This window comes from Kogia breviceps, chromosome 12 (assembly GCF_026419965.1).
Source record: "Kogia breviceps isolate mKogBre1 chromosome 12, mKogBre1 haplotype 1, whole genome shotgun sequence".
Taxonomy (NCBI): Eukaryota; Metazoa; Chordata; class Mammalia; order Artiodactyla; family Physeteridae; genus Kogia; species Kogia breviceps.
The window spans coordinates 101,111,675-101,135,311 of NC_081321.1; the positions used below are offsets into that span (position 1 = coordinate 101,111,675).

The 23,637-nt window shown below is 59.1% G+C and overlaps 1 protein-coding gene across 1 annotated transcript in view; it reads left to right on the plus strand.

Annotated features, from left to right (window-relative positions):
- The first annotated feature begins 509 nt into the window (after nucleotides 1-509).
- The window catches only part of TAFA5 (TAFA chemokine like family member 5), a 167,555-nt gene continuing 144,427 nt past the window's right edge, over nucleotides 510-23,637 (plus strand). The window contains exon 1 of the mRNA XM_059080906.2: nucleotides 510-705. Within this exon, the coding sequence (XP_058936889.1) occupies nucleotides 594-705 (112 nt within the window). The 5' untranslated portion in view covers nucleotides 510-593. The remainder of the gene's footprint in view (nucleotides 706-23,637) is intronic.

The window sequence follows — 23,637 nt, forward strand, 5'->3', positions numbered from 1 at the left end:
AGGCCCCTATACTTGGAATAAACTCCGGTACCCCCAGCGTAGCAGGCACGGGCGGGGAAACGATGTGGGCGCCTAGGGCCTGCGGGCCACACAGCCCCAGTCCACAAACTTCACGCTGGCCGGCCCGTCCCCCCGCCCCCCCACCCCGCCCGCGAGGTGCCCAGGCCGCGGGCGCGCCGGGCTGTCTCTGTCGCCATCCAGAGGCGCGGTTCCGGCGCTTGGGCCGCTCCGCCAACGCCGGCCTCCCCAGCCAGCACCGGCGCCCCCGCGGGGCCCCCGCGGCGCCGGGCACGCGCATCAGGGGCGCTCCTCGCATTGGTGGCCGGCGCGCCGAGCCCGGGCGCGCAGCGACGCCCAGAGCGGCAGGGCCGGCGTCCCCGGGCTCGGCGGGCGCGGGCGCGGGCGCGGGCGCGGCGCGGGGCGGGCCGGCGCAGGGCGCAGTGGGCCGGAGCCCGGGCGCGGCGGCGGCGGCGGCGGCGGCGGCGGCGGAGGATGGCGCGCGCGGGGCCCGCACGTGGAGGCCGGCGCGGGGGCGCGGGCAGGGCCGGCTGCTGAGACGCGCTGCTGCCCCCCGCGCGGGCGCCGCGGCTTCAATGGCGCCATCGCCCAGGACCAGCAGCCGGCAAGATGCGACCGCCCTGCCCAGCATGTCCTCAACTTTTTGGGCGTTCATGATCCTGGCCAGCCTGCTCATCGCCTACTGCAGTGAGTACCGCGCGGCCCGGGTCCTCGGCCGGCCCTCCGGTCCCGGGCCCGGCCCCCGTTCCCCGTTCCCGGGCCGCGGCGCCGGCGGGGCGCCCCGCGGGCCGCCCGGAGTCCGTGAGGAGTTGCGAGCTCGGGGCGCGCCGTCCCCCGGGCCCCCGCCGGTCCTGCGCTGGGCCGGGAGGGCGAGGGGCCGCCACTTGGGAGGCCGGCGCCGCCGCTGAGCCTCCCTCCTCCGACTCCGGGGCAGGGCCCGGGCACCAGGCCCCGGGTGGCGCGGCGCGTCCCTGCGCGGCGATGCCCGCGGCTGCCCGGCGTGCCCAGGCCCGCGATCCGAGGCGAGCCGGCGGCTTCCCGGCCGAGCCGAGCCGCGCGCTCCGGAGGCGGCGGCAGGTCCGGGGCGGGCGGGCAGCGCCGCCTGGGCTGTCGGTGGAGCGCCTTGCCCGGTCCGGAGCGGGGCGCCTGGGGCAGGAGCGGGGCTCGGGCTGGGACGCGCGGCTGGAGCCTCTGCCTTCCCGGGAAGCAGGCTCGCCGGCGCTTTCCTAAATAAAGAAGTGAGGGCTGGGGTGCCCGGAGAGGGCTCGCCGCGTCCGCCGGCATTTCGCGAGGAGGGTCCGGGGACCCGAGCCGGTGAACCAGTGGGTCTGGCGCGGGGCCACGGGCTCGGGGCTGGGGGAATGGAGGCTGCTGGGACGCTGGGCACAGCCTAGGGGCTGCGGTGGGGGTGGATGGTCAATGCTCCGGACACGGGTTCGCGGCTCGTTGGATGGGTGGGGAGTGGTCAGCGTCCCGGGCACAGGCTCCGGGCCGGGATGGCGCGGGCTGCTGGGCTCCCCCGCCGACCGCCTGGCACAGGGTCCGGGTCCCTTCGCATCCCAGCGGGAGGAAAGGACGGGCGCTGAGGAACACCTGTCATGGAGAATTGCCATGGGCGATGGAAAAATATGGATTCTTTACAAAAAAAAAAAAAAAAGAGAGAGAGAGAGAGAGAGAGGGAGAGAGAGGCCGGCGCGGAGCCTCGCTCTCCGCCAGCACCTCTCAGCCCTCGGCCACCTAGCTCCCAGCCCGAGCCTTCGCTCTCTCCAAAATGGGACCGCGGCGGGCCATGGAGACGCGGGGCGCGCGCGGTCGCGGAGTCCTGGGACAGCCCAGCCCCCCCATCCTCCCCGAACGGCGGGGGAACCCCGGTGCTCAGAGCAGGAGTCGTGCTGCTGGTCTCGGCCGGGTTGTGCATTTCGCTGCAGTTGCTGGCGACGCGTGGGGACGCGTGGGGAGGGGTCTCCGAGCGGGAAGAGTCCCCGTGGGGCCGCAAAGCCCGACTGCCCAGACTGAAGCCGCCATCCCGGCTGCACCCTGCCTGCCCCTCCGAATGCGTTCGTGCGCTGGCTGCCTGGAGGGGGCTGTTCTGGGGGTTTGAGCGAGGTCTCTGCCCTCTCCCCAGCCCCTCGCAGCCATCTCGGGGCCCTGGGGCAGCGTTCCCGGGGTTCCAGAGAAGCGCCTCAGCCGGCTTCCTTGGCCAAGAGGAACAGGTGAAAGGCAGGTGAGCTCGGGGCTCGCCCAGGAGGTGTCATTTAAGTGCACTTCCTGGTGGCAGCACGGGAGGGGGGCTCGTCCAGCGGTGTTTGGGAAGGGGACTGTTGTGCCCCGAGTCCCCGGGCTGCTGTCCCTCCCCGGCTCTGGGGGCAACATCCTTGGTGCCAAGGCGAGAACCGCAACAACAGGCTGGCCGGGGAGGCAGCCCTCCGGGCACAGAGAGGAACAACCGCTAATTGTTGTTAAGTACATGACACCTCCGCCCCGCCCTGTGGCTTCAACACTTCCCACCCCCGGGTGCGCCAGCCGGGGCCTTCCTTTCTCACCTTCCTGCGTGCAGTCTCTGCTCACTCCACCCCCCCCCCCCACCCAGCTCCTCCTTAACCTGAAGGGGGACCCGCTGTGTCTGCTGTCCTGACACTCACACCTTTGCCAGACTGCTGCCTGCTCCCCGGCGGCGGTCCGGGCCTGCCCGTCCGAGATCCCACTGGACACTCGGGCTGCTTTGCAGAGGCCTCCCTGGCATTCAGGAAACAGCTCTTGCACCAGGACGAGGACATTTGGTAGAAACACGTCCAGTCCACAATGGCAGGAATCATGAAGAGCGGACGCTTGGCTTGACCACATTTTTCTGGCTGTTTCCATGTCCATGGAGCGGAATAACTGACAATAAGATAACGTTTCTGGACACAGCCCGTTACACCAGAAAGGCACTTGGAGAAATTAGAACATTTCCCTAATACACAAAATAGACATATGCACCTGGCGGAATTAAAACACTGCACTAAAATACGAAATAGACATAATAATAATTGACGGCTGGGAACGTCAGTCCTAGAGAAAGAAGAACTTCTTTTTTTAGAATTGGTGAAGCAAATACGATGCAAATGGAACAGTTCCTGTGATTTCATTCTCTTTTCCAGTATATCTGGGGTGAAGAAGAACAGTTATAGCATCCGTGTCTGTAAATTGTCTTTGTTATCAGTAAGGATTCTTAGTACCTCAAATGTTTCTGTGTTTTGGAGCAGATCTGTTTGTATCATTCGTTAGGGAGACTGATAAGCGTCATACAGGATTCAGTTATCCTGCCTATTAAATCTGTGCATTTCTCTGCAGCACCAAAGGTGTTCACTTCCTGGCGCTGCTAGAAGAAAACTGGAATCTTTCTGGGCCTCGTTTTCGGTTAGGGGTGTTCTACTGTTCTTGGCCCCGCGAAAGCCCTCCCTTCTTGGCCGCCTGCTGAGATTCATATTTCAGGAGGTGGGCTCCACCCTCTGGCTGGAGAAAGACCTGCAGTCCACCAATTAAGTTAGTTGCTATAGTGACACAGCCTTGTCATTTTTCTCCTATTGGGGCACAATTGACGGGAGAAACAGAAAGAGGAAGGGGGCCCTTGATGCCTTTCTTTAGAGATGCGTACTCCATCTCTGTGTACGTTCCCACTACAGCAGGGATGGACGCTTGTAAAGACTTATCTTGGGGAGGTGATGAGCTCCGATGAGAAAATGGAAACTCTCCTTCTTTCTGGTCTGGGGAAACCTCTGTCCTCGTGGCTTGGAAAACGCTGATTTAGATCGTCTTCCCCTTAGCGTATCTGGAGAGGAGCGTTCTGCTTGGACCTGGTTCTCGGATGGAGTGGGACAGCTCTGGCGAAACCAGAGTGGTTTGCCTGTGTGCTGCGCTCACCCCTGAGACCCCAAAGATGCAGTCTGTTGTGCTGGCTGACAGCATACTGGCTGGAATAACTGCGAGGGAGGTGGAGAGAATGATGAGCTAGTGGCTGCCTTAGGACACTGAGCCCTGACCGGACTCCTGTGCACGGTGTTTCATTCGGAGTCCGAGAAGGCTGTGCTTTCACGTAGATTCCCCGTCTTCTTTTTGGATGGGCTTGGCGGACAGCTGCTCCTGGCATGTCATCGGTGGGTGGGAGGAAAGTCTTATATTTGAAAGTACCAGGGAGTAGGGTGCAAGAGGCAATGTGACTCTGTTTTTGACTTTTTTTTTTTTTCAAATAAATCTCATCAAAATTGAATGGTAGCTTTAAGTTAAATCTCATGTCACGGTCCTCCTGCAACTACGAGAAGAAATTACAAACAACTTCTGAATTGTGTTTTAATCCCTTAGAATACTAAGGAAGCGTAGGCTTTCTGATGCTGCATTTTCCTTATAAATACAATTTATTGCATATTTAGGAGAGATTAGAATATGCCACTTTCCTGCTGTTCAAATTTGATTTCTGGGCTTTTCCAAGAGGTGAAATTGGAAATACTGGAAACTTAATGCAGTGATGATATTCAGAAGTTTATTACTCATCCTTTTTTGTTCTCCTACCGTGTTTTTTATTTGGTGAATTTCTGGCCGGAGAAGATGTGCTGTGTGTTTCTTTCAGCTGCGTAAAGACAGGTTGCCTGTTTGTGGGATTTGTGTTAGTGGAACTCCACGCCCAAGGATCGGCGAGCTGGGGGAGGTTATGCCCCTGGAAGCCAGCCAGACTGCTTGGTCCTCCCCCAAGCCCCACACCCCTCACCCCCGCCCAGACACCGCGGGGAGGGGCCACGCCCTCCAGGACTCCCCTGGCATCTCACTCTTCGCAGCCAGGCCAGAGGACAGCGCCCCGCAAACGGGGTCTCTGTGCCACAACTCAGCTGGCCGGGTCTTCGGTACCAGGCGTCTGGGCTGAATTCCGCCCTGGAATTTCTCGCCCAGGACCTGCCACTTGACATCCCCGGGAGGAAATATGGAGATGAGCTTTTGTGGCATGAAGTATTTTCAGGTGACTTTTATGGGCGTGATTATGGGAAAATGTTACGATAACGTGGCACGAGAAATGGGAAGAAAAGCAAAACATTAAAAACCACGTTTCTTTATATAGCTTCGCAGCTGCGCTGATTTACAGGGGCTCATTTTTGCATTAAAATGTGGTGCTCTGGAGTTAATGACCTCTAAGGAACGCCACCTGTCACCCAGAGCCGTGGGTGCCGGGTGCGGCCGAGTGTTGGTCAGGAGATGGGTGGACGCGGAGGATGTGGGTGGGTCGGGGTTCCTGCGAGAGAGGAGAGACGGATCAGGTGGTGGTGGCGGAGGGGGCTGGCCGCTGGATCTGCTGGATTTTATTTGTTTGGGCGATTGTCACTGGCTGTCCTCTCAGGGGCCGGGGCTGGCACGTGGGGCTGAGAGAGCCTGGTGGCATCCCTTTCTGCAGGCCACCTTGCACGCCACCCGTGCACCCCAGAGCCGGGCTCGGGCTGCCCCAGGGCTCTTGCACGGCTTCTGGGCAGCGTCCAGCAGCGGCCCGCTCCACCTTCCATGTCCCCCGCTCCATGGTTTCCAGATCTGGGCCCTGGAGTGGTGCTAAGTGAAGCTCCCAGCAGGCAGCACAAGCTGTCTGATGGCTGGGCTTTCCAGAAACGGCCCGGCAGCTGGCAGCAGATCTGGGCAAGCCGCCCCATCTCTCCTTCACCCCGCAGACGTGTGGTGGAGGGCTCCCACAGGCTTTGTAACGTTTACTTATTTATTCCAATGGCTGGCAGGAGTTGAGTGTGGAATCACTTTTGTCTCCAACTAGGCCGGCGGGACTCCTCCGGCATCCCCGGGTCCTCGTGGCTCTCGGGAGGCCCAGCTCCAAGTTGGCGTGCCTGCGGCGTCCTCGGGAATGGTGGGTCTAGGCCCGGTGGGACGGTGGCTGCTTGGTGAGAGGTCCCCTGCGGAAGACCCCGCTCATCTTACGCTGTTCCTGCCTTCCGGTCCTGGGCCCTGGTGTGTCACCTGCCGTGGAGTCGGCCTCCCCCGTGGAGGGGCTGGCCTCTGTGCGGTCCCACCTGGGGACCTGGCCCTCCTTCTAAGTGTGCTGGAGGCAAGAGCGGTGGAGAGGCGGCCCCTGGCGTCGGTGCCTCAGCTTGTTCGTGTGATGAGGAATTAGGACGCCTGGAGACGCAGAGATGGGCAAGACCGGGGCCTCCTGGGCTTGCGTCCCAGTTGCGGGGGGCGGGGGAGGCGCTGGACGGTTCACACAAAGCAAAGGCAGTAGAGGACGGGGCACCCGGCTGGGCCCGGCACCCTGTTCTGCTGGGGTCCTTGCCTGCCTTCTCTCAGGTCACCGCCTGCCCCAAACTCTCGGCCCAGGGTCCGGCCCTGAATCCCCTTCCACGCCTGGAGCCTCCTCTTGCCCTGCCCGGCCTTCACCAGGGCCTCTGCACTGCAGGGCAGCCTCCAGCTCCGTCCCTGCGGCCAGCCTCCTGGGAGCCCTTCTCCAAAACACACCCAGCCATCCTCCAGGTGTGTCTTCCCTGGCGTCACCCGAGTCCCTCCTGCACACATCAGCATTGTCCTTGGTGGCCGCTCTGCCTGCAGACTGGCCCACGGGACATCCCCACGCATGGCTTCCCTTAGAACGGAGCTGGCACCAGTCCTCTCCTCCCCGTCTCGCCACCTCCCCGCCCGTGTCACTCAGGGCCTCACAAAGCCCATCTTGCCTGCCCCGGCGGCCCTCTCCATCCCTCCGTGCTGGCCTGGCAGAGTTGAGCCCGGGGCCGGCACCCCAGGGCTCCCTTCGTGGGAATGTGATGTGATGTGTGTGCCCGTTCTCTTTGGCGTGCCCTGGTCTGACTCCCTCCCATATCCCACGGTCCGCGGGGTCCCTGGCACGGTAACCCCACAGCGCTGCTGAATGCAGCCAGGGAGCCCTGAGCCGGACTCGTCTCCAGAACGTGCCCTGACCCCAGTGCTGGAGGACTCCTCTTCCAGGAAGCCTCCCCTGAATACACTGCTTCCTCTCCCTCTCCAGCGTTCTGTGTGTTCATCTGGATGCCGGCTCTCACGGCTCTGGGCCTTCCGGCATTGACTGCCCCATTCTCTGAGAAAACACTCGTTGGTCCTGGCGCCCTGGGCGTTGAGCAGTGAGCTGGGTGGGGCTGAAGGTCTGGGACCTAAGGGCTTGGGGTGCCCCGAAGGGCTGGGGGCGAGGCCTAAGGGCTAGGGGTGGGGCTGAGGGTCTGGGTGTGGCCAAAGGCCTGGGGGCGGGGCCAGAGAGATGTATTCTGAAAATTGAAGTTGTCGGATCCAGAGCATCAAATCTGGTTCTAACACCGTCTGATTGAAAAGGAGAAAAAAGAGAAAAGTGTGGAATCCCAATGAAACGTTCACTGTTTTCAAAGTGTCCTTGGTAGGCTTTCAGACTGCCAGAGTGGACAGCTCTCCAGACTCTCCCTCACCTCCTTTCCTCAGCTTCTACTTCTTCCTTATTTCCCTTGAATACTTACTTTCTCACGACATCCCTGGGGTTTCTTCCCCGTAGCACTGTGGGCGTTCGGACTGGGCTGCTCTCCAGGGCGGACTCTCCTCACGGTGGGGTGTGAGCAGCACCCCTGGCCACCACCCACTCGGTGCCAGTAATCCCCCCCCCGGGGTGACAGCCGAGCCCTTGCTGTGTGTCCCCTGGGGGTAGACTCCCCCCCTTCCTTGGGACCTCTGGTTCGGTCTGTGGGTCTGCAGTCCGCAGGCTTGTTCTGGCGTTTCCCAGTTTTGTTGAATCGGGACTCCGGTCCTGGCGCTCGGTGCCAGCAGCGTGACAACCTCGTGACCGCGTCTGTGGCTGAACAGCCAGCACGGGGCTGGGAGGACGTTCAGCGGGTCGCCTCCTCTGGCAGGTGCGTCTCCCCAGTCGTGCCCAGACGGGCTGGGCTGTGGGAAGGGCTGTCTGCTGGGAGGGGACAGAGTCTCCCCACGCTTCTGTCTCCAGAGCTTGGAACCCGCCTTAGGGATTGAGGTGGGTCTCAGACTCTTCTCCACATCCCGATTTCTCCATATCTGACGTGTAACTGTATTGCTGATGGTGATAAAGCCATTCGGAGGCAATAGAACATTCCTGATCCAACGGGGACAGGGGAGCCCACTGCCTGTCCGTCATCTGCCCACTGGCTCGATCGTGCTCGCCTTCTCAAGAGGCGTGATTTCGGAGATTTCTGTCTAGAGCCCATTGGAACAAATTCACAAACGCCATTCCCTCCAAAAGCTCCGCTGCCCTTGGCGGGACCCTGGCTGCCTGGAAGCTGCCTTTACTCAGTCCTTTTTGGGGGACGCCAGAGCCCGCTGCCTGTATCCCTGATGGGGCTCCGCCAGGCTCTCTGTTCCAGCCTGTGCCCACCAGGCCTTGTCCCTGGGCCCTGGCTGGGCCCTAGGAGCCCCTGCACGGGGATGGTGCCCGGGGTCAGCAGGCCGGTGCTGTGGCAGGTGGAGCGTGCAGACCCCCCTCTGCCTCGGGGTGAGCCCCTCCCCAGCAGGCAGCGTGTTCTAGGCCCTGGGCGGCCTGTTGCCGCCTTCCTCCGGGAGCCCTACCCCGCGGCCGACCTCATGCCGTCTGTGACCGTGGGGCGGCAGGAAGCAGCTCCCCGGCGCACGGGCGCGGGCTGTGCTGCTGTGTATGTGGGTGCGGCTCGTGACCATGCACATCCCTCCGTATCAGGCGGCCCTCCTGCACACGCACGCACACGCGCACGTGCACTTGTGCGGGTCTCCCCGCAGCCCCCGGCCCCGGCCTGCATGTTGCTTAGTCTCAGACTCACGTGTCATGAGCCAAAGCCACTGACGGCCCCGCCAGAGTCCTAGTCCCGGGAGACCCCGGGTGGTGAGCCCAGGGCGGGGCGGGGATGGGGGTGGCTGGGGACTTGACTATCCCTAGAGCTTTTGCTCACCGGGTCCTTTTTCACCAGAGAAGTGGGATGCACAGGTGTGGCCTGGCGGCTTCCTTGGAGGAAACAGGCCTGGGGACCACGCATCGAAGAGCAGGAGGGGACAGAGCTCAGGGATCCCCTCCCTGTGCCGGCTGCTTCCGCTTCCCTGTCCCTTCGTGCCGTGTCCCGGTTTTTGAGCACGCACGTGTGTACACGCGCCACAGACACGCATCCCTTCTGATGTGGGGCCTCCGTCTCTGCGCTGGGTCAGGGCCTGTGAAGAGCAGGTTCCGCGTATGAGTGAACCCAGGGTTACTGCTGCTGTTGGCCATTTACACGTGTGTATGAAAAAGGCTCTGATGCTGATTGGGCTGACAGGGTGGGGTGGATATGGGGTGGCCTGCCCGTTCGACCCTGACTTGCAAGACTGCCTCTGGCGAGTGTTTTTACCTGGGTGGCGGAAGGGCCTTTAGCAGCTTTCGAATCCACTGACGTTCCAAAAGGAGACAGATCGTCCAGGCCACGGGGTCCTTGTGGCCCGTGCCTTATTTTCCTGCCCAACTGTAGCCCAGACGAAGGCCTTGTTTGCCCCAGGAGTCTCCCCTCTGGGGCGCCTCTCATTCCTGTTCCACACGAGTCCCCACGTCGTTCTGGAATCCTGCCCCCAGGGTCCCGATTGAAGCCCCCCTATTCCCCAACCCTGGCAGACTCCCCCTCTCCGGGCTTCGGTGACCATGCTGGATCTGCTGCCCAGACAGACAGACGTGTGCTGTCACCCCAGGGCTTGTCCATGCAGTGATGCTTCCCTGTCCACGCGGGCCATCCTCGGAGAGGTGGGCGCTGGCCCAGCCATGTCACTCAGCCGCGGTCCTGGTGGATGGACATCCTGCCAGGCGCCCAGCAAACCGTGTCCTCTTGCTCCTAGATCTTCCCGGCAACCCTCCCAGCTCGATGTTTGTTTTCTCTTCATTGTAGAGGGAAGTGAGGCTCAGGGAAGGCAGGGGACGCGCCCAGGGTTCCTGGTGGGAGAGGTGGAAACAAAGCCGGGCCGTCTTCTGGGGCCCCACCCTGGTCCTGAGGGGTTGGGGAGGCTTGGAGAGGAGACCTGTGATGGGACTTGCAGACAGCCTTGGGGGCAGCAGGGGATGGTCCAGACAGCACGCCAAGAGGGGCAGGTGGGTCATAGGCTTCAGGGTCTGGACAAGTTGCGGGAACCTACTGATGACATATCTGCTGTTTCCACGTTAAGTTCCAATCGCAACTTTAAAAAGAGAGGGGAGAGAAAGAGGGGATGGGGGAGGGAAGGGGGAGAGGAGGAGGAGAGAGGGAAGGAAGGGACGAGGGAGAGAAGGAGGTACAGTCACAGGGTGGGGCTCCTGAATGGAATCTCAGAGGCCACTGCAGGGGTCCCTTCAGCTGGCAGGGTGCGGCCAAGGATCTGCACTGGGGAGACTTTGGGTGCTTGGGTGCCTTCCATACCCCACCCCACCCAAGCCTCCTTGTGAGCTCTCTGGGCAGGGCAATCGTGGACACTGTCCCCCACTGTGGGCGTGTCTGCCTGCAGGTGGGGCACACATTATTTGCCTTTGGGATTGAACCAGTTGCATCCTGAATGCTCCCGTGCTCAGGAACCCACACAAAAGCCTGTAGCCCTCCCAGAGAGGACATTTTTTTTTTTTAAGTTTTGTTTCAGTGACTTATTCTTTTTTTCTAATCTTTTTTTTTTTCTTTTTTTGACTGCACTGGGTCTTCATTGCTGCGCGCGGGCTTTCTCCAGTTGCAGCGAACGAGCAGGGGCTACTCTTCGTTGTGGTGCACGGGCTTCTCATTGCGGTGGCTTCTGTTGCTGCGGAGCGCAGGCTCTAGGCCCGCGGGCTTCAGCAGTTGTGGTTTGTGGGCTGTAGAGCGCAGGCTCAGTAGCTGTGGCGCACGGGCTCAGTTGCTCCGCGGCACGTGGGATCTTCCCGACCAGGGCTCGAACCCGTGTCCCCTTCATTGGCAGGTGGATTCTTAACCACTGCGCCACCAGGGAAGTCCCCGAGAGGACATTTCTCGAACCACTGCTGGGCGCCAGTCAGGTGCCAGGCACTTCTCGTACTTTGTGGCATTGAGTCTTCTCAGCAGGAGATGGGATCTATGATTCCCTTTTTATAGAAGAAGAAACTGAGGGTCTCAGAGACCCACAGTGTCTCCCTGTCTTCCCCAAATGTGATGAGCCGGCATTTGAACGTGGCTGCTGGCCTCTTCAGCTCTGGATCTTGCATTAACCTTGTGAAACACCTACTGCCCCATGGGGGTGTGGAATCGGGTGGGGTCACCATCTGGCTGACCAGGGCTGCGCCACGCAGAGCACTGCCTGCAGGCTATGGTGATGTCTGTCTGGGGACTGAGGAAGAACGTTTACCCAAAGGCATCCGGACAGCCTTGGCAATTGACACTGTGTCCACAGAAACGTCATCCTAAGCACACCCAGTGCAGACCATTGCCACTGCCCGTGGGTCAGGGTCTGTGAGACCACTGTCAGATTCAGAAAAGCAGTGACAGTCTCGGGGATGGTTTGTTAGACTGAAAGGAGATTAAATTGGCCAAAGGGAAAGGTTCACAGAGACACAGTCTCCAGGAGACAGACACCAGGCGTGAGCTCCAGGCCCCAGGGGGTGGCACAGGTGGCACTTAGTTCCCCAGTGAGGACGTGTGACAGCCTGTGGAGTGTCACAGAGCAGGGGCACGCCCACGAGCCCTGGGGCCCAAGGTGGATATTGGGGGTCACTTGGCGGGTAGGCTCCAGTCCCCTAGACCCAAACCAGGAAGAAATAGAAAATATGAACTGACCAATTGCCAGTAATAAAGTTGAATCAGTAATTTTAAAACTTGCAACAAACAAAAGTCCAGGACCAGATGGCTCCACAGGTAAATTCTATGAAACATTTAGAGAAGAGTTAACATCTATCCTTCTGAAGCTATTCCAAAAATTTTCAGAGGAAGGAACTTCCACTTTCCGAGCTCATTCTATGAGGCCAGCGTCACCCTGATACCAAAACCAGACAAAGATATCACACAAAAAAGAGAAAATTACAGGCCAACATGATGAGCATGTTTGCAAAAATCCTCAACAAAATACTAGCAAGCCGACTCCAACAATACAATAAAAGGATCATAGACCACCGTCAAGTGGGATTTGCTCCAGGGGTGCAAACATTTTTCAACATCTGCAAATCGATCAATGTGATACACCACATTAACAAACTGAATATATAAAAACCATATGGTCATCTCAATAGATGCAGAAAAAGCTTTTGATAAAATTTAACATCTATGTATGATAAAAACTCTCCAGAAAGCAGGCTTAGAGGGAACTGACTTCAACATAATAAAGCCCATAAATGACAAACCCACAGCCAAAATCATACTCAATGGTGAAAGCTGCAAGCATTTCCTCTAAGATCAGGAATAAGACAAGGATGCCCACACTCACCACTGAATTTGGTAAAGTTGCAGGTTACAAAATTAATATACAGAAATCTGTTGTGTTTCTATACACTAACAATCAAGTACCAGAAAAAGAAATTAAAGAAGCAATCCCATTCACCATTGAACCAAAAAGAATAAAATACCTAGGAATAAACCTACCTAAGGAGGCAAAAGACCTGTGCTTGGAAAACTATAAGACGCTGATGAAAGAAATTGAAGATGACACAAACAGATGGAAAGATATACCGCGTCCTTGGATTGGAAGCATTAATATTGTTAAGATGACCTCATTACTCAAGGCAGCCTGCAGATTCAATGCAATCCCTATCAAAATACCAGTGGAAGTTTTCACAGAGCTAGAACAAATAATTTTAAAATTTGTATGGAAACACAAAAGACCCAGAATAGCCAAAACAATCTTGAGAAAAAAGAACAGAGCTGGAGGAGTCACCGTCCCTGACTTCAGACTGTAGTACAAAGCTACAGTCATCAAAACACCGTGGTACTGGCACAAAAACAGACACATAGATCAGTGGAACAGGAGAGAGAGCCCAGAAATAAACCCACATACTTATGGTCAATTTGTGACAAAGGAGGCAAGACTACACAATGGAGAAAAGACAGTCTCTTCAATGAGTGGTGCTGAGAACACTGGACAGCTACAGGTAAAAAAAATGAAACTAGAACATTCTCTACATCAGATACAAATGTAAACTCAAAAAGGATCTAACACCTAAATGTAAGACTGGATACTGTAAAACTCCTAGAGGAAAACATAGGCAGACACTGTGACATAAATCACAGCAAGATCTCTTTGGATCCATCTCCTAAAGCAAAGGAAATAAAAGCAAAAATAAACAAATGGGACCCAATTAAACCTAAAAGCTTTTGTACAGGAAAGGAAACCATTGACAAAACGAAAAGGCAACCTACTGAACGGGAGAAAATATTTGCAAGTGATATGATCAATAAGGGATTAATATCCATCATATATAAACAGCTCCTACAACTCAACATCAAAAGAACAACCTGATTTAAAAATGGGCAGAAGAACTGTATAGACATTTTTCCAAAGAGGAAATGCAGACGGTCAACAGGCAAATGAAAAGATACTCAACATCGCTCATCATCAGGGAAACCAAATCAACACCAAAATGAGATATCTCCTCACACCTGTCAGAATGGCTAACATCAAAAAGAACACAAATAACAATTGTTGGTGAGGATGTGAAGAAAAGGGAGCCCTGGTGCACTGTTGGTGTATGTAAATTTGCACAGCCACTGTGGAAAACGGTGTGGAGGTTTCTGAAAAAACTAAAAATAGAACTACCGCATGACCCAGCAATCCCACTCCTGGGTATATATCTGGAAAAAAAAAAAGCACTAATTCAAAAAGATACATGTACCCTAATGTTCATAGGAACATTATTTACAATTGCCAATGTATGGAAGCATCTTAAGTGTCCATCAGTAGACCAAGGGATAAAGAAGATGTGGTATATTTATACATAATGGAATACTACTCAGCCATAAAAATGAATGAAATATTGTCATTTGCGGCAACATGGATGGACTTGGAGGGTACTATGTTAAGTGAAATAAGTCAGACAGAGAAAGACAAATACTGTATGATATCACTTTTATGTGGAATCTAAAAGAAAACAACATATAGAGAATATAAAGAACAAACTAATGGTTACCAGTGGGGAGAGGGAAGGGGGAGGGGCACTACAGGGCTGGGGGGGAGGAACAAACTATTGGGTATAAAATAAGCTCAAGGACGTATTGTACAACACGGGGAATAGAGCCAATGTTTTGTAATAACTATAAATGGAATGTAACCCTTAAAATTGTATAAACAAAGAAGAAGATCCTCAGCCCTGAGGGGCCATCGTCCCCAGATCTGGGTGGAGGGAGTGTTGCCGTGTGCGTCCTGGCCAGCACGGGCTGTCGCTGTGCCGGGGGCTCCTGGCTCTGACCGCTCTCTGCTATCTCTGGTGCTGCCTCTCCCCCGGGGGCCACGTGTGTCCTCTGCGTGGCGCCCTTTAGTCTTGTTGGGGACTCGCTGTGCAGACAGTTCGGTCTGTCTACTGGCTTCCTCCCCAGGGATGCTCGGGAGCCGTCAGGTAGGGACGCTTGGTCCAGGCGACCTTGGTGCGGACGAGGGCTCACGGCTGCCGGCTGGGGCGGGACAGAGGGACCCAGCCCTCCTTCCCTTCCCTTCACTTTTGTGAGGCTCAGGTCTCCTGTGTCCGCCTTGGACGCCCCTTGTTGGCCCGTGGTTACAGCCGGCCTCAGCGTCTTCCCTGCGTCCCAGGAGTGGAATCCAGTGCGGACACTAACCCGCTGCCTGTCTGTGTGCACAGGCTCCAGACAGAACGAACACATGCTCTTCTGAAGTTCCAAATTGCAGAATTTTCACCTCAATTAATGTAACAATAAGTTTGGAAAGGTGGCTGTCGGCGCTGGAAAATTAAATGACACCTTCTTGGCGCCTCACGTTGGTGAGAAGGCCAACTGATTATTTTTATGTTACAATCCCCAGGCATTGTCAAATTGGTTAATAAATTCGCCAAAAACCCGTTACCCCTTAATGCGTTTAATTTGGGTAGTTGGGGATAACTTTCCTATGACTTTTGAGCGTGGGCTCTCTGGGCGTCAACGGTGTGCACGTGAGCTGGCGTGGCAGCCACCTGTTGTCCCGCAGAAATGCACTGGAGCCAAGGGGACAGTTCTGTCAGTTACCTTTCCATGGACGTGGCTCAGGGTCTCGAGGCTGCATGGGGAGGGCCCCTTGGATCTCCCCAGGTGGCTTCTGTGCTGGGCAGAGCTAGAGCCTGCAGGGCCAGTCCCCTCACCTGTCAGCCAGGGGACTCATCCCAGCTGAGAATTACCGGCCCAGACAGAGGGAGCTCCTGACACTGAGCACAGAGCTTAGCTCTGAGCTTCCTGGCAGACAAGGCAAAAAGGGAAAGTCCACTGGGTGGAAGGTTCTCAGTGTCCATTACGGACTCATCTCAGAGGCTGAAATGACACCAACAGGACTACTGACTCTGGCCATCACTCTGGCTCTCCTGGCATCTCGACGAATCGTCTTCAATCTCCCAAACCAGGCAAGGTAGGGACTGTCATTTCCACGTTTAGGATGAAACCCGAGAGGCCCAGAGAGGGACCTGCCACAGACCTCCCATGCGGCAGGGTGGACGTGACCCTGAGAGAGGGGCTGGGCTCTCCCAGGGTGGGGAGCAGTGGTGCAGAGCTGCCCTGGGTCGGTGAGACCCCAGCACAGGGCCAGCAGTGGGAACTTCATGGGGCTGGACCCGCCAGACCGCAGCTTCCTGTCCTGCAAAATGGGGCTTTGGGGTGCTGGTCTTGCCTGAGCCCTGCCCGATGACCCCTTCCCCTGGTCATCTCCACCTCTCCCTCCTCTGGCACCTTGGCCTCGGACCAGTGGACCTCAGCGCCCCCACCTGTCCTCTCCTCCCTTCTCGCGCAGGCGTCACTCCCGCTTTCCCGTGGCTCCGTTCCCTCCTTTCCCAGGATCGCACTTGTCAAAGTCACCGTCGCGGTTGCCAACCGCCAGGTCTTCTGAGCCCTCGTGGAGCCGGGGGCCCTGCTCATGTAGCCCCCTCCCCACCTCCTCGCCCCCAGGCTGGTCCTGGCCTGTGTCCTGCCCGCCTCGTTCCTCTGGGATGGTCTCTCTGTCATCTGTCCAGGGAGCGCTGCTCACCCCCTGCCAGGCACTGGCTTCCAGACTGAGGGGAGAAGCGAATCCGGGGCCACCTGAGGCCTCCATCAGCCTGTGCGCAGGAGTCCGTCCTCTAGGGGTCTGAACGCAGAGACCCCCCCCCCCCCCGCCCAGGGCGACCCTGGCAGCCGTGCCGCCAGCACCCAGCCTCACACGCCCGGTCCACCTCCAGGCCCACCACCCGTACCCACCGCCGCATGCTCGGCCGCCACAGCCTTGACCCCCGCCATCGGGTCGAGGAGAAAGGACGAGGTGAGATGCGGCCCCAGCAGCTGCCGCAGTCAGCCCGGCGTGTTCCGTCATTAACTCGGCGGCACGCTACCCGAGGACTAATTAAACCAGATGGCAGTAAAACCCAAGCGGAGGCACAGAGACGTTTTTACATTTAAGTTGATCAAAATTAGGTGCAACGGCATATGCTGGCGGAGATTAAGAATTTTTTAAGCACATATTAACGGCTCTTCTGAACGCCCTTCTTGGTGATCTCAACACAGATCTCTCCTCTCGCGCCGCTCGATTCTGGCTGCTCCCGTTCTCCTGTTGCCAAAACCTCGGGGCCCCTTGGTTTGGGTTTAATTTAAGCCAGCAGCATATTTGGAGCAGAGGTCACCGCCGTGGGTGGCATTCTGGCTGAGGGGACGGACACCGACCCCCAACCCTCATCGGGAGCTGGTGGGCATTTCCCGGCCGGGGCCCGGGGACCCCCCCGGGTGACCATCTCCATGGCGATGTGCTGACCACTTGGACCACTTGTCGGGCACCCCTGTGCACTTAGGTTGCCCCGTTTTGTTTTTGTGGCCCTGGCTGGGGGGCTTTGGGCTCAGGCCGGGCTGGTGCCCAGCCAAGGATGGAGGGGAGGCCGCACCCCGCCGGAGGCTAGTGCTTTCTCGGAGGATGGTGGCTGCAGCCCCGGCCGGGCCCCTGCTGAGCCCCCACCCAGTGCAGCCCCAGGGAATGTGCCCCGGTGCGCAGGGGGTGGGGTGGGCGGGGCCTTGGGGGCTCCGGGGAAGTGGGTGCTCCTTGTCCAGGCCTGATCTCTGGGCCAGGGGACCTCACTCCTGCTTTTTCAGGGAGAGCCCGGCCGCTCCAACAGCCCTTTTTAAAAGTTTTCTTGTTTTATTTCTTTATTGAGGTGAAACGCACACAACAAAACTAACCATTTTTAAGTGTGCATTTTGTCGGCATTTAGCTGCTTCACGGTGTCCTGCAGCCACTGTCACCATCATGTTCTCAGTTTCATCACCCCAAGAGGAAACCCCAGATGCGTTAAGCAGTCACTGCCTGTCACCCCCTCCGCCCACCCCAGAAACCCCCAGACTCACACCTTGGTGAAGCAAAGGCCCAGGGACTCTTCAGTTCCTCTCGGGTGGAGGTTCACGAGAAGGAAAACAAAGATCCTGGCTTTGTCCCGGCTGCCAGGCTCCCCAGATGTGCCTGACCCAGGGAGAAACTCCTGGGCGCGCTGGTGCTGGGGACATTCAACAGGCCAGTGTCACGTGGGCACGGCAGCTCTCCCGGGGGGGTGAGCACGGGCTGCCCGCGGGCGGCAGGCACACAGTAGAAGCGTCCCTCCTCTCTACGCGCCCCCCGCCTGCTTCCTGTCCCCCGTCCCCAGATGTCGAGGGCCTACTCTGTGGGCCTGGGGGCAGCATCAAACTCCGACCCGGCCCTGGGCCCTGGAGCTGGCACCGGGGCTCTGCCTGGCTGGTGAGCCCGGCACACTGACATCCGGGGCTTCTGCCCGAGGGCTTGGCTCTGGGCCACCTGGGGGCCCTGAATCGTGTCCTATTGGAAAGCAGCCCCTCGCCAGGGAGCAGCAGGCCCTGGCCTCCTGCTGCCTGGACACCTGGATCCCTTCACCTGGTGGCGGCAGGGTGGCCGGAGACGTGTGATTCCCGGGTCCGGGGTCCTCTGCCACAGCCAGCCTGGGGGGCCTGGGCCGGCCTCCCTGCCCGGCCTCTCCTCCCTGCCCATCTTCTCTGGGCAGGCACGGTGGGGGTGAAGTCCTGGCAAAGCCCACTCTGTTTTCCAGCCCAGTGGTGCCCACATGTGACAGCCCAGGGGACAGTGCCCATGAAAAGCCCCTTTGTCTGGTCGGGCTAATTAAGAAATAGCAGCAGGCCTCAAAAGGGGCCCAGGCCCAGGTCCTCTCTGGACATCAGCCAGGGTCCCGAGGGGCTGGGCAGGCACGTCCAGGAGTTGAGTGGGATTCAAGGAAGGCCTTCCAGGCCCGTCCGAGCGTCCTACCAGCCCCGGGGGGGCTCTAGGCCGCAGTCAGCATGCTGTCCCTCTGAGTCTGGGAAGCTGACGTGGTCCTGGGAACAGGCCCAGGATCTGAGGCTGCTGCGCCGTCTGTGCTGGGAGCCCAGGCAGGGCACAGCATCTGAGGCTCCGCTCTCTCCTCTGTGAAACGGGGCCGACTCGCCGCTGAGTCCACAGGGCAGAGGCTGCGGAGGCCGAGGCTGCTTCCAGGCCCTCGCTGAACACACCAAGGCCCGGCTCCCCAGATGGGCCGCCATCTCTGCACCAGCCCCAGGGTCGCCTGAAGTGGCACCTGGAGTGCCGTCCCCCTGCGCACCCGGGCGTCCTTCACGCTCCGGTCTGCACGGCCAGTGTACCCGCAGGGACAGGGACCGGAGGCTCCATGCAAGGCTCACACGGGATCCGTGACGGTTGCTGGGTCCCACCCCGTGCCGTGTCGTCTGGGATATGGTGCCCAGCACGGAGCGCCGGCCCGGGGAGCCCCACCGTGCTTGCCCCACTCCAGTCATGGCCAGAGCTGAGGATGCGCTGACAGCTCCTGATTTGCTTCAAGACGAAAGACTTCCAACCTCAGAGAATCCGATGGAGGCCGCACGGGCTCTGGCGTTTGGGCCCCGTGACCCACAGACTCACGGAAGCTGGTCCAGGTCTCGGCTTGGACACGCAGTGACGGGACCAGGCAAGCTGCTCGGCCTCTGGGGCCTCGGTTTACTGGTCTGTGTAATGGGAGCAGGAGCCCACCCCCAAAAGGCTCGTTGCCTGGCCCCAGCGGGTTGACGTAGGTGAGTGAGGGCGTCACAACGCCCCCTCCCACCTGAATGGCAGCTCAGCCGTATCCCCATCGACTGCATCACCACCGGTAACCTTACCGGACACGGGGTCCCGGCGAGGATGCCTGGCTGTGGACGGGATGGCCCTGGGACCCCTCCTGCCCGACGGGCCTCCTCCGTGTCCCCATGAGGTCCCGCCTGGGAACTCCTGCAGCCTCGAGGGTCCTCCGGGGGCCGTCTGAGCTGGGCGCTGGTGGCCAGTGTGTAGATGAATGAGAAGACCGAGGCTCCCAGTAGAAAATGATCACCCCGGGGCATCATAATGCTGAGGGGTGTCCTGCCCAGTGTCCCCCAAGCTCTGTGCAGACGGTCACTCTGAGTCGGGCAAAGGCCCTCACCTCCTTCCCTGGAGCAGTTTTCGCCTGCATGGAAGCCGAACCTGCGCCCACGTCTGCAAGGCAGGCCAGGACGGTGCCCGTGAGGGCCCGGACCTCGTGCAAAAGCGACGGGCTCTTAGGGGCTGACCCCGAGCAGAGAGCTTTAGCGTAGAGTTTAGATTTGAAAATTAACATGAGATCAAAAGAGGCAGAGTAATTTTTCATTCTGCTTGAGAGCTTATTTGCTTTCTCAGCCGATGCTTAGTGCACAGATACGTGCTGTCAAAAGGTAAATGATTTTAAACCAGATTCCATTTAAATTTCATTACACCTTTGTAGGAGATAGAGGCTCCAAGCACCCCTCGCCTCCTCTTGGAGGGTCTTTCGCTTTTCACAACTCTGGCGCCTGAGGCCCTCACCTGTTTATTGTGCAATCGTGTCGCGGGGGTGATGCTCTTCATGAGCCCCGGAACCCCCCTCGAGTGTCTCTGCGAAACGGGCCTGTGTCTCGAAGGGCAGCCGTGCGGGGCACTGAGCACAGCCGGGCGGCCCCAGGGGAGGCAGGCTGGAGAGCCCGGTCCCAGGAGCCGCTCGGCCCAAACGTGGTGTGACCGCAGGCGAGCAGCCCCCTTCTAAGCTCCGTCTGCCCGGCTGCGGCCTGGACCGTTGAGTGGCTGAGCTCCCGTGACAGTGAGGACGAGGAGGGCCCCAGGTGTCCTGCCAGGGTCTGGCCTCGGCTCGGCCACGTAGCAGCTGTGCAGCCTTGGGCCACTTGCTCAACCTGTCTGGTCGTGCTCTCCTCCCTGACACAGAGATGACCACTCTTATCGGCTGAGTAGCATCCTCTCAAAAACTCGTATCTACCCGGGACCTCAAAACGTGACCGCATTTGGAAATAGGGTGTTTGCAGACGTAATTGTTAAGATGCAGTCATACTGGAGAAGGGTGGCCCTAAACCCGGTGACTGGGGTCCTTGGAAAAAGAGGAGTGGACACAGAGACACAGGGAGAAGCCACGTGGCAGCTGAGGCAGAGATGAGAGCGATGCCTCTAGAAGCCAAGGGACGCCAAGGATGCTGGCAAATGCCAGAGCCATGGGAGAGGCCACAGAAGGAACGAGCTTGGCCGACTCCCTGATCTCACGTGAGAGGATGAACGTCCGCTGTGTCGTCCGGGGCGTCCGTGGCTGCTGCCCCAGGGGCAGATGCACACGCCTGGCGTCGGTGCGAGAGCCTGGTGGGCTGGCGTGTGTCAACATGTCCGGGCCCCACCGACCACCCTGGCCTCGGCCAGCCTGGGGCCGCACCCTGAGCCTCATCTGGGGAGTGACCAGCGGGGATGGTCTCTTCAGGTGGCCCAGGACTGCTGAGTGACCGCAGGGGGAGGCCCAGCTGCAGGGCTGCACAGAGCTTTCTGGACGGCCAGGGAGAGGTGGGCAGGACGCAGCTCAAAGGAGCGTACAGACGCCCTGGGTCTGGAAGCTTCCCTCAGGACCCGCCTGCCTTTGCTGCATGGGCTCCCAGAGGCCGGGGCGGACCCAAGGGCGGGGCTGGGCGGGGCCTGCAGAGCAGTGTGGGAGGAGCGGTCCACACCCTCAGCATGCAGCCCCGCCCACAGTGCTGGAAGAACCTGGCGGTGGGGCTTGGGGACCCTACACTCAGGAAGACGGCTGTGTGGGGGGGAACGTGAGTGTGGATGGAATTTTCTTCGGAAATTAATTGCCTGCTGAATTCTTCCCGCCTCGGCTGCAACAGTGCAGAATCCAGGGTGTGGAAACAAGGGCTGTAAATGGGTTTTCTTTGGCCCATTTCACCAATTACTGCCTTCTCGCCGTCCTCTGGCTTTATTTACCCAGCAGGATGCTGCTCTTAAATGCACATCTGGGCACTTTAAAAAAGTAATGTTAGTGCGTCTCAGGAACTCTCTTCCCTGATTTGGGCTTGTTTTATTTTGCAGCATCAAACAGTGAGGAATGGAAGTTTCCAGATCAAGGTCTGCAGGGTGGGGGGGGGGGGGGGCGGGGTTAAGCGTGCAGACTCTCCCCGAGCTTGTCTCTGCCCGACGCCGGCTTCCATTCCCTCTGTCTCTGTCTCCCGTTCTCTGTCCTGTTCTGTGGTGCTAATGGTATCGTTTGTTCCCGGTGCCAACAGGTAAAAAAAGCACAAGATAATCACCCAGGCATTAGTCACCATTAAGTTGGAGATAAAAACAAAGCTATTCTGAAGCTCTGTTTCCAGGATGGGCGTTGTGTCTTCGATGAACGGAGTTTGTTACACATGTGGGGCTTCAGGAATCCAGGGCGGCCCCACGGGGTCGAGGGGGAGCCCGTGTGGCCACGTGGCTCTGGACCGTCGGGCCTGAAGGTAGCCGGGTGCAGAGGTAAAATTGCCGCTTGGAACTGCCCCGGCGGTATTGGGTTTGTCATTAAGCAGCGCATTCATTGCTGGGTGGCCTTGGCCTGCATCTGTGAACTCGGGGTGGCGTTAGAGGCCCCTTCTCGGCAGCTGCTGAGAGGAGGGTCTGTGTTTGCTCCACCCGCTGTGCTCTGCTTCTGCTAGGAGCAAAGCGGGGCCGTGAGCCTGGCCTCAGAGGGGACTGGGACCCATCTGGAGGGAAACTCTGTTCCAGAAACGGGGCCGAGGCTGCGCAGGGGCAGGGGCCGCTCTGAGTCTTCCTTGGCTCCTGTCACTGGCTGCCGCCTTCCTTAGGAAGGAGCAGGCATCTGACCAGCATTGGCGTCAACACCAGAGCTTAGGCTTTTGCACGGAGAAGCGGGTGTGAGCAGCCGAGAGCCGACGCGGGGCTGACGGGGTTAGGAAGACAAGACCCGTCCGTCCCTCACGTCTGTCTCAGGGCCGGCCGGTGCAGGCAGCCTCCCCCTACCCCCCAGGCCACTGGAGCCGCTCCATCCTCGAGCCGTCTGGGTTTCCAGTTCCCCGTCTTGGTGCTTGGCTTCCAGCAGCACGGGCTCTGGCCGATGACGCTCCACACCCCCTTCTCCCTTTGCTGAAATGCTGCTTACGGGGCGGGTGGAGGAGCTGGGGGGTGGGTAGGGCCCAGCCACGCCAGGCGGGGGAGCGCGCATCCGCCTGGGAACGCCACCCCTCCGAGGCCCAGGGAAGGTGAGATGCTCGGGGAGGCTCAGAGATGCACAGGGCGCAGGAGGGCGCCCTGGAAACCACGTCCGTCCTGCTGGGGTGTCCTGCCTTGGACTCCGTGTCCACTCATTGTGGGTGACCTGGTGGAGTTCAGGGGGCATCTTCTAGTCACCCCAGGTGATTTCGTGGCACTGAGACCAGAGCAGGCAGGGGGCCTGGTGAGGCAGGAAGCGCCCTTCAGTGAGCCCTGGGACCCTCCTGGTGCCCAGCCTGTCCTAGGGGATGGACGACAGGGCTGCCTCGGGCCACCAGGGGCAGCCTGAGGTGGCTCAGGTGCCAGAGACCCCAGGAGGGGCTGGAGGGCATGGGTCACCTCCTTCCAGAAGGAGACCTAGAGGTCCTCACAGAGCATGGCTGGGGCTGGACGTGACAGCCTAAGGGCAGCACTTCAGCCCCTGAACCGCAGGTCACCCCAGAGCTGAGATCCCCAGCTCGGGGTCTCCGTCTAGTTCTCTGAAGCTCGAGCTCCCCAACTGCTCAGGGCCTGGTTGGGGTCCGGTTGTCCTGGGACAGCAGAGGCCGCGGCCAGGGGTCTCCTGTGAGCCGCGGGCCATCACAGCCGGGAAAGTGACTGTGGCCTAGGGCACTGGGTGGGCTCACTCAGGGTGGGGCTTAGAGCCTGCGGGTTTCCGGTGGGAGGGGTCTGAGCACCTCCGCAGGGGCATCGATGGCTTTAGGCCCGCTTCCGGCCCTGTGCTCAGGCCGTGGTGTCTGGAAGGCGGTCACTGAAGACTCACCAGCTGACAGCCGTTAGCGCTGTGCTGGGGACGGAAGGACGTGTGACTTAGTGAGTTAAAACGGCTCGTGTTGAAGGCGGAGCTGGCGAGGGGTCTGGGTGGAGAGGGTGACGGAGCACCGGGGCCCAGGCCGGGCTTGCATGGAGGACCCAGGCTGGGGGCTCACTCACCCCGGCCGGGCCGTGATGCCCACACGTGGTCTCGTGGCCTAG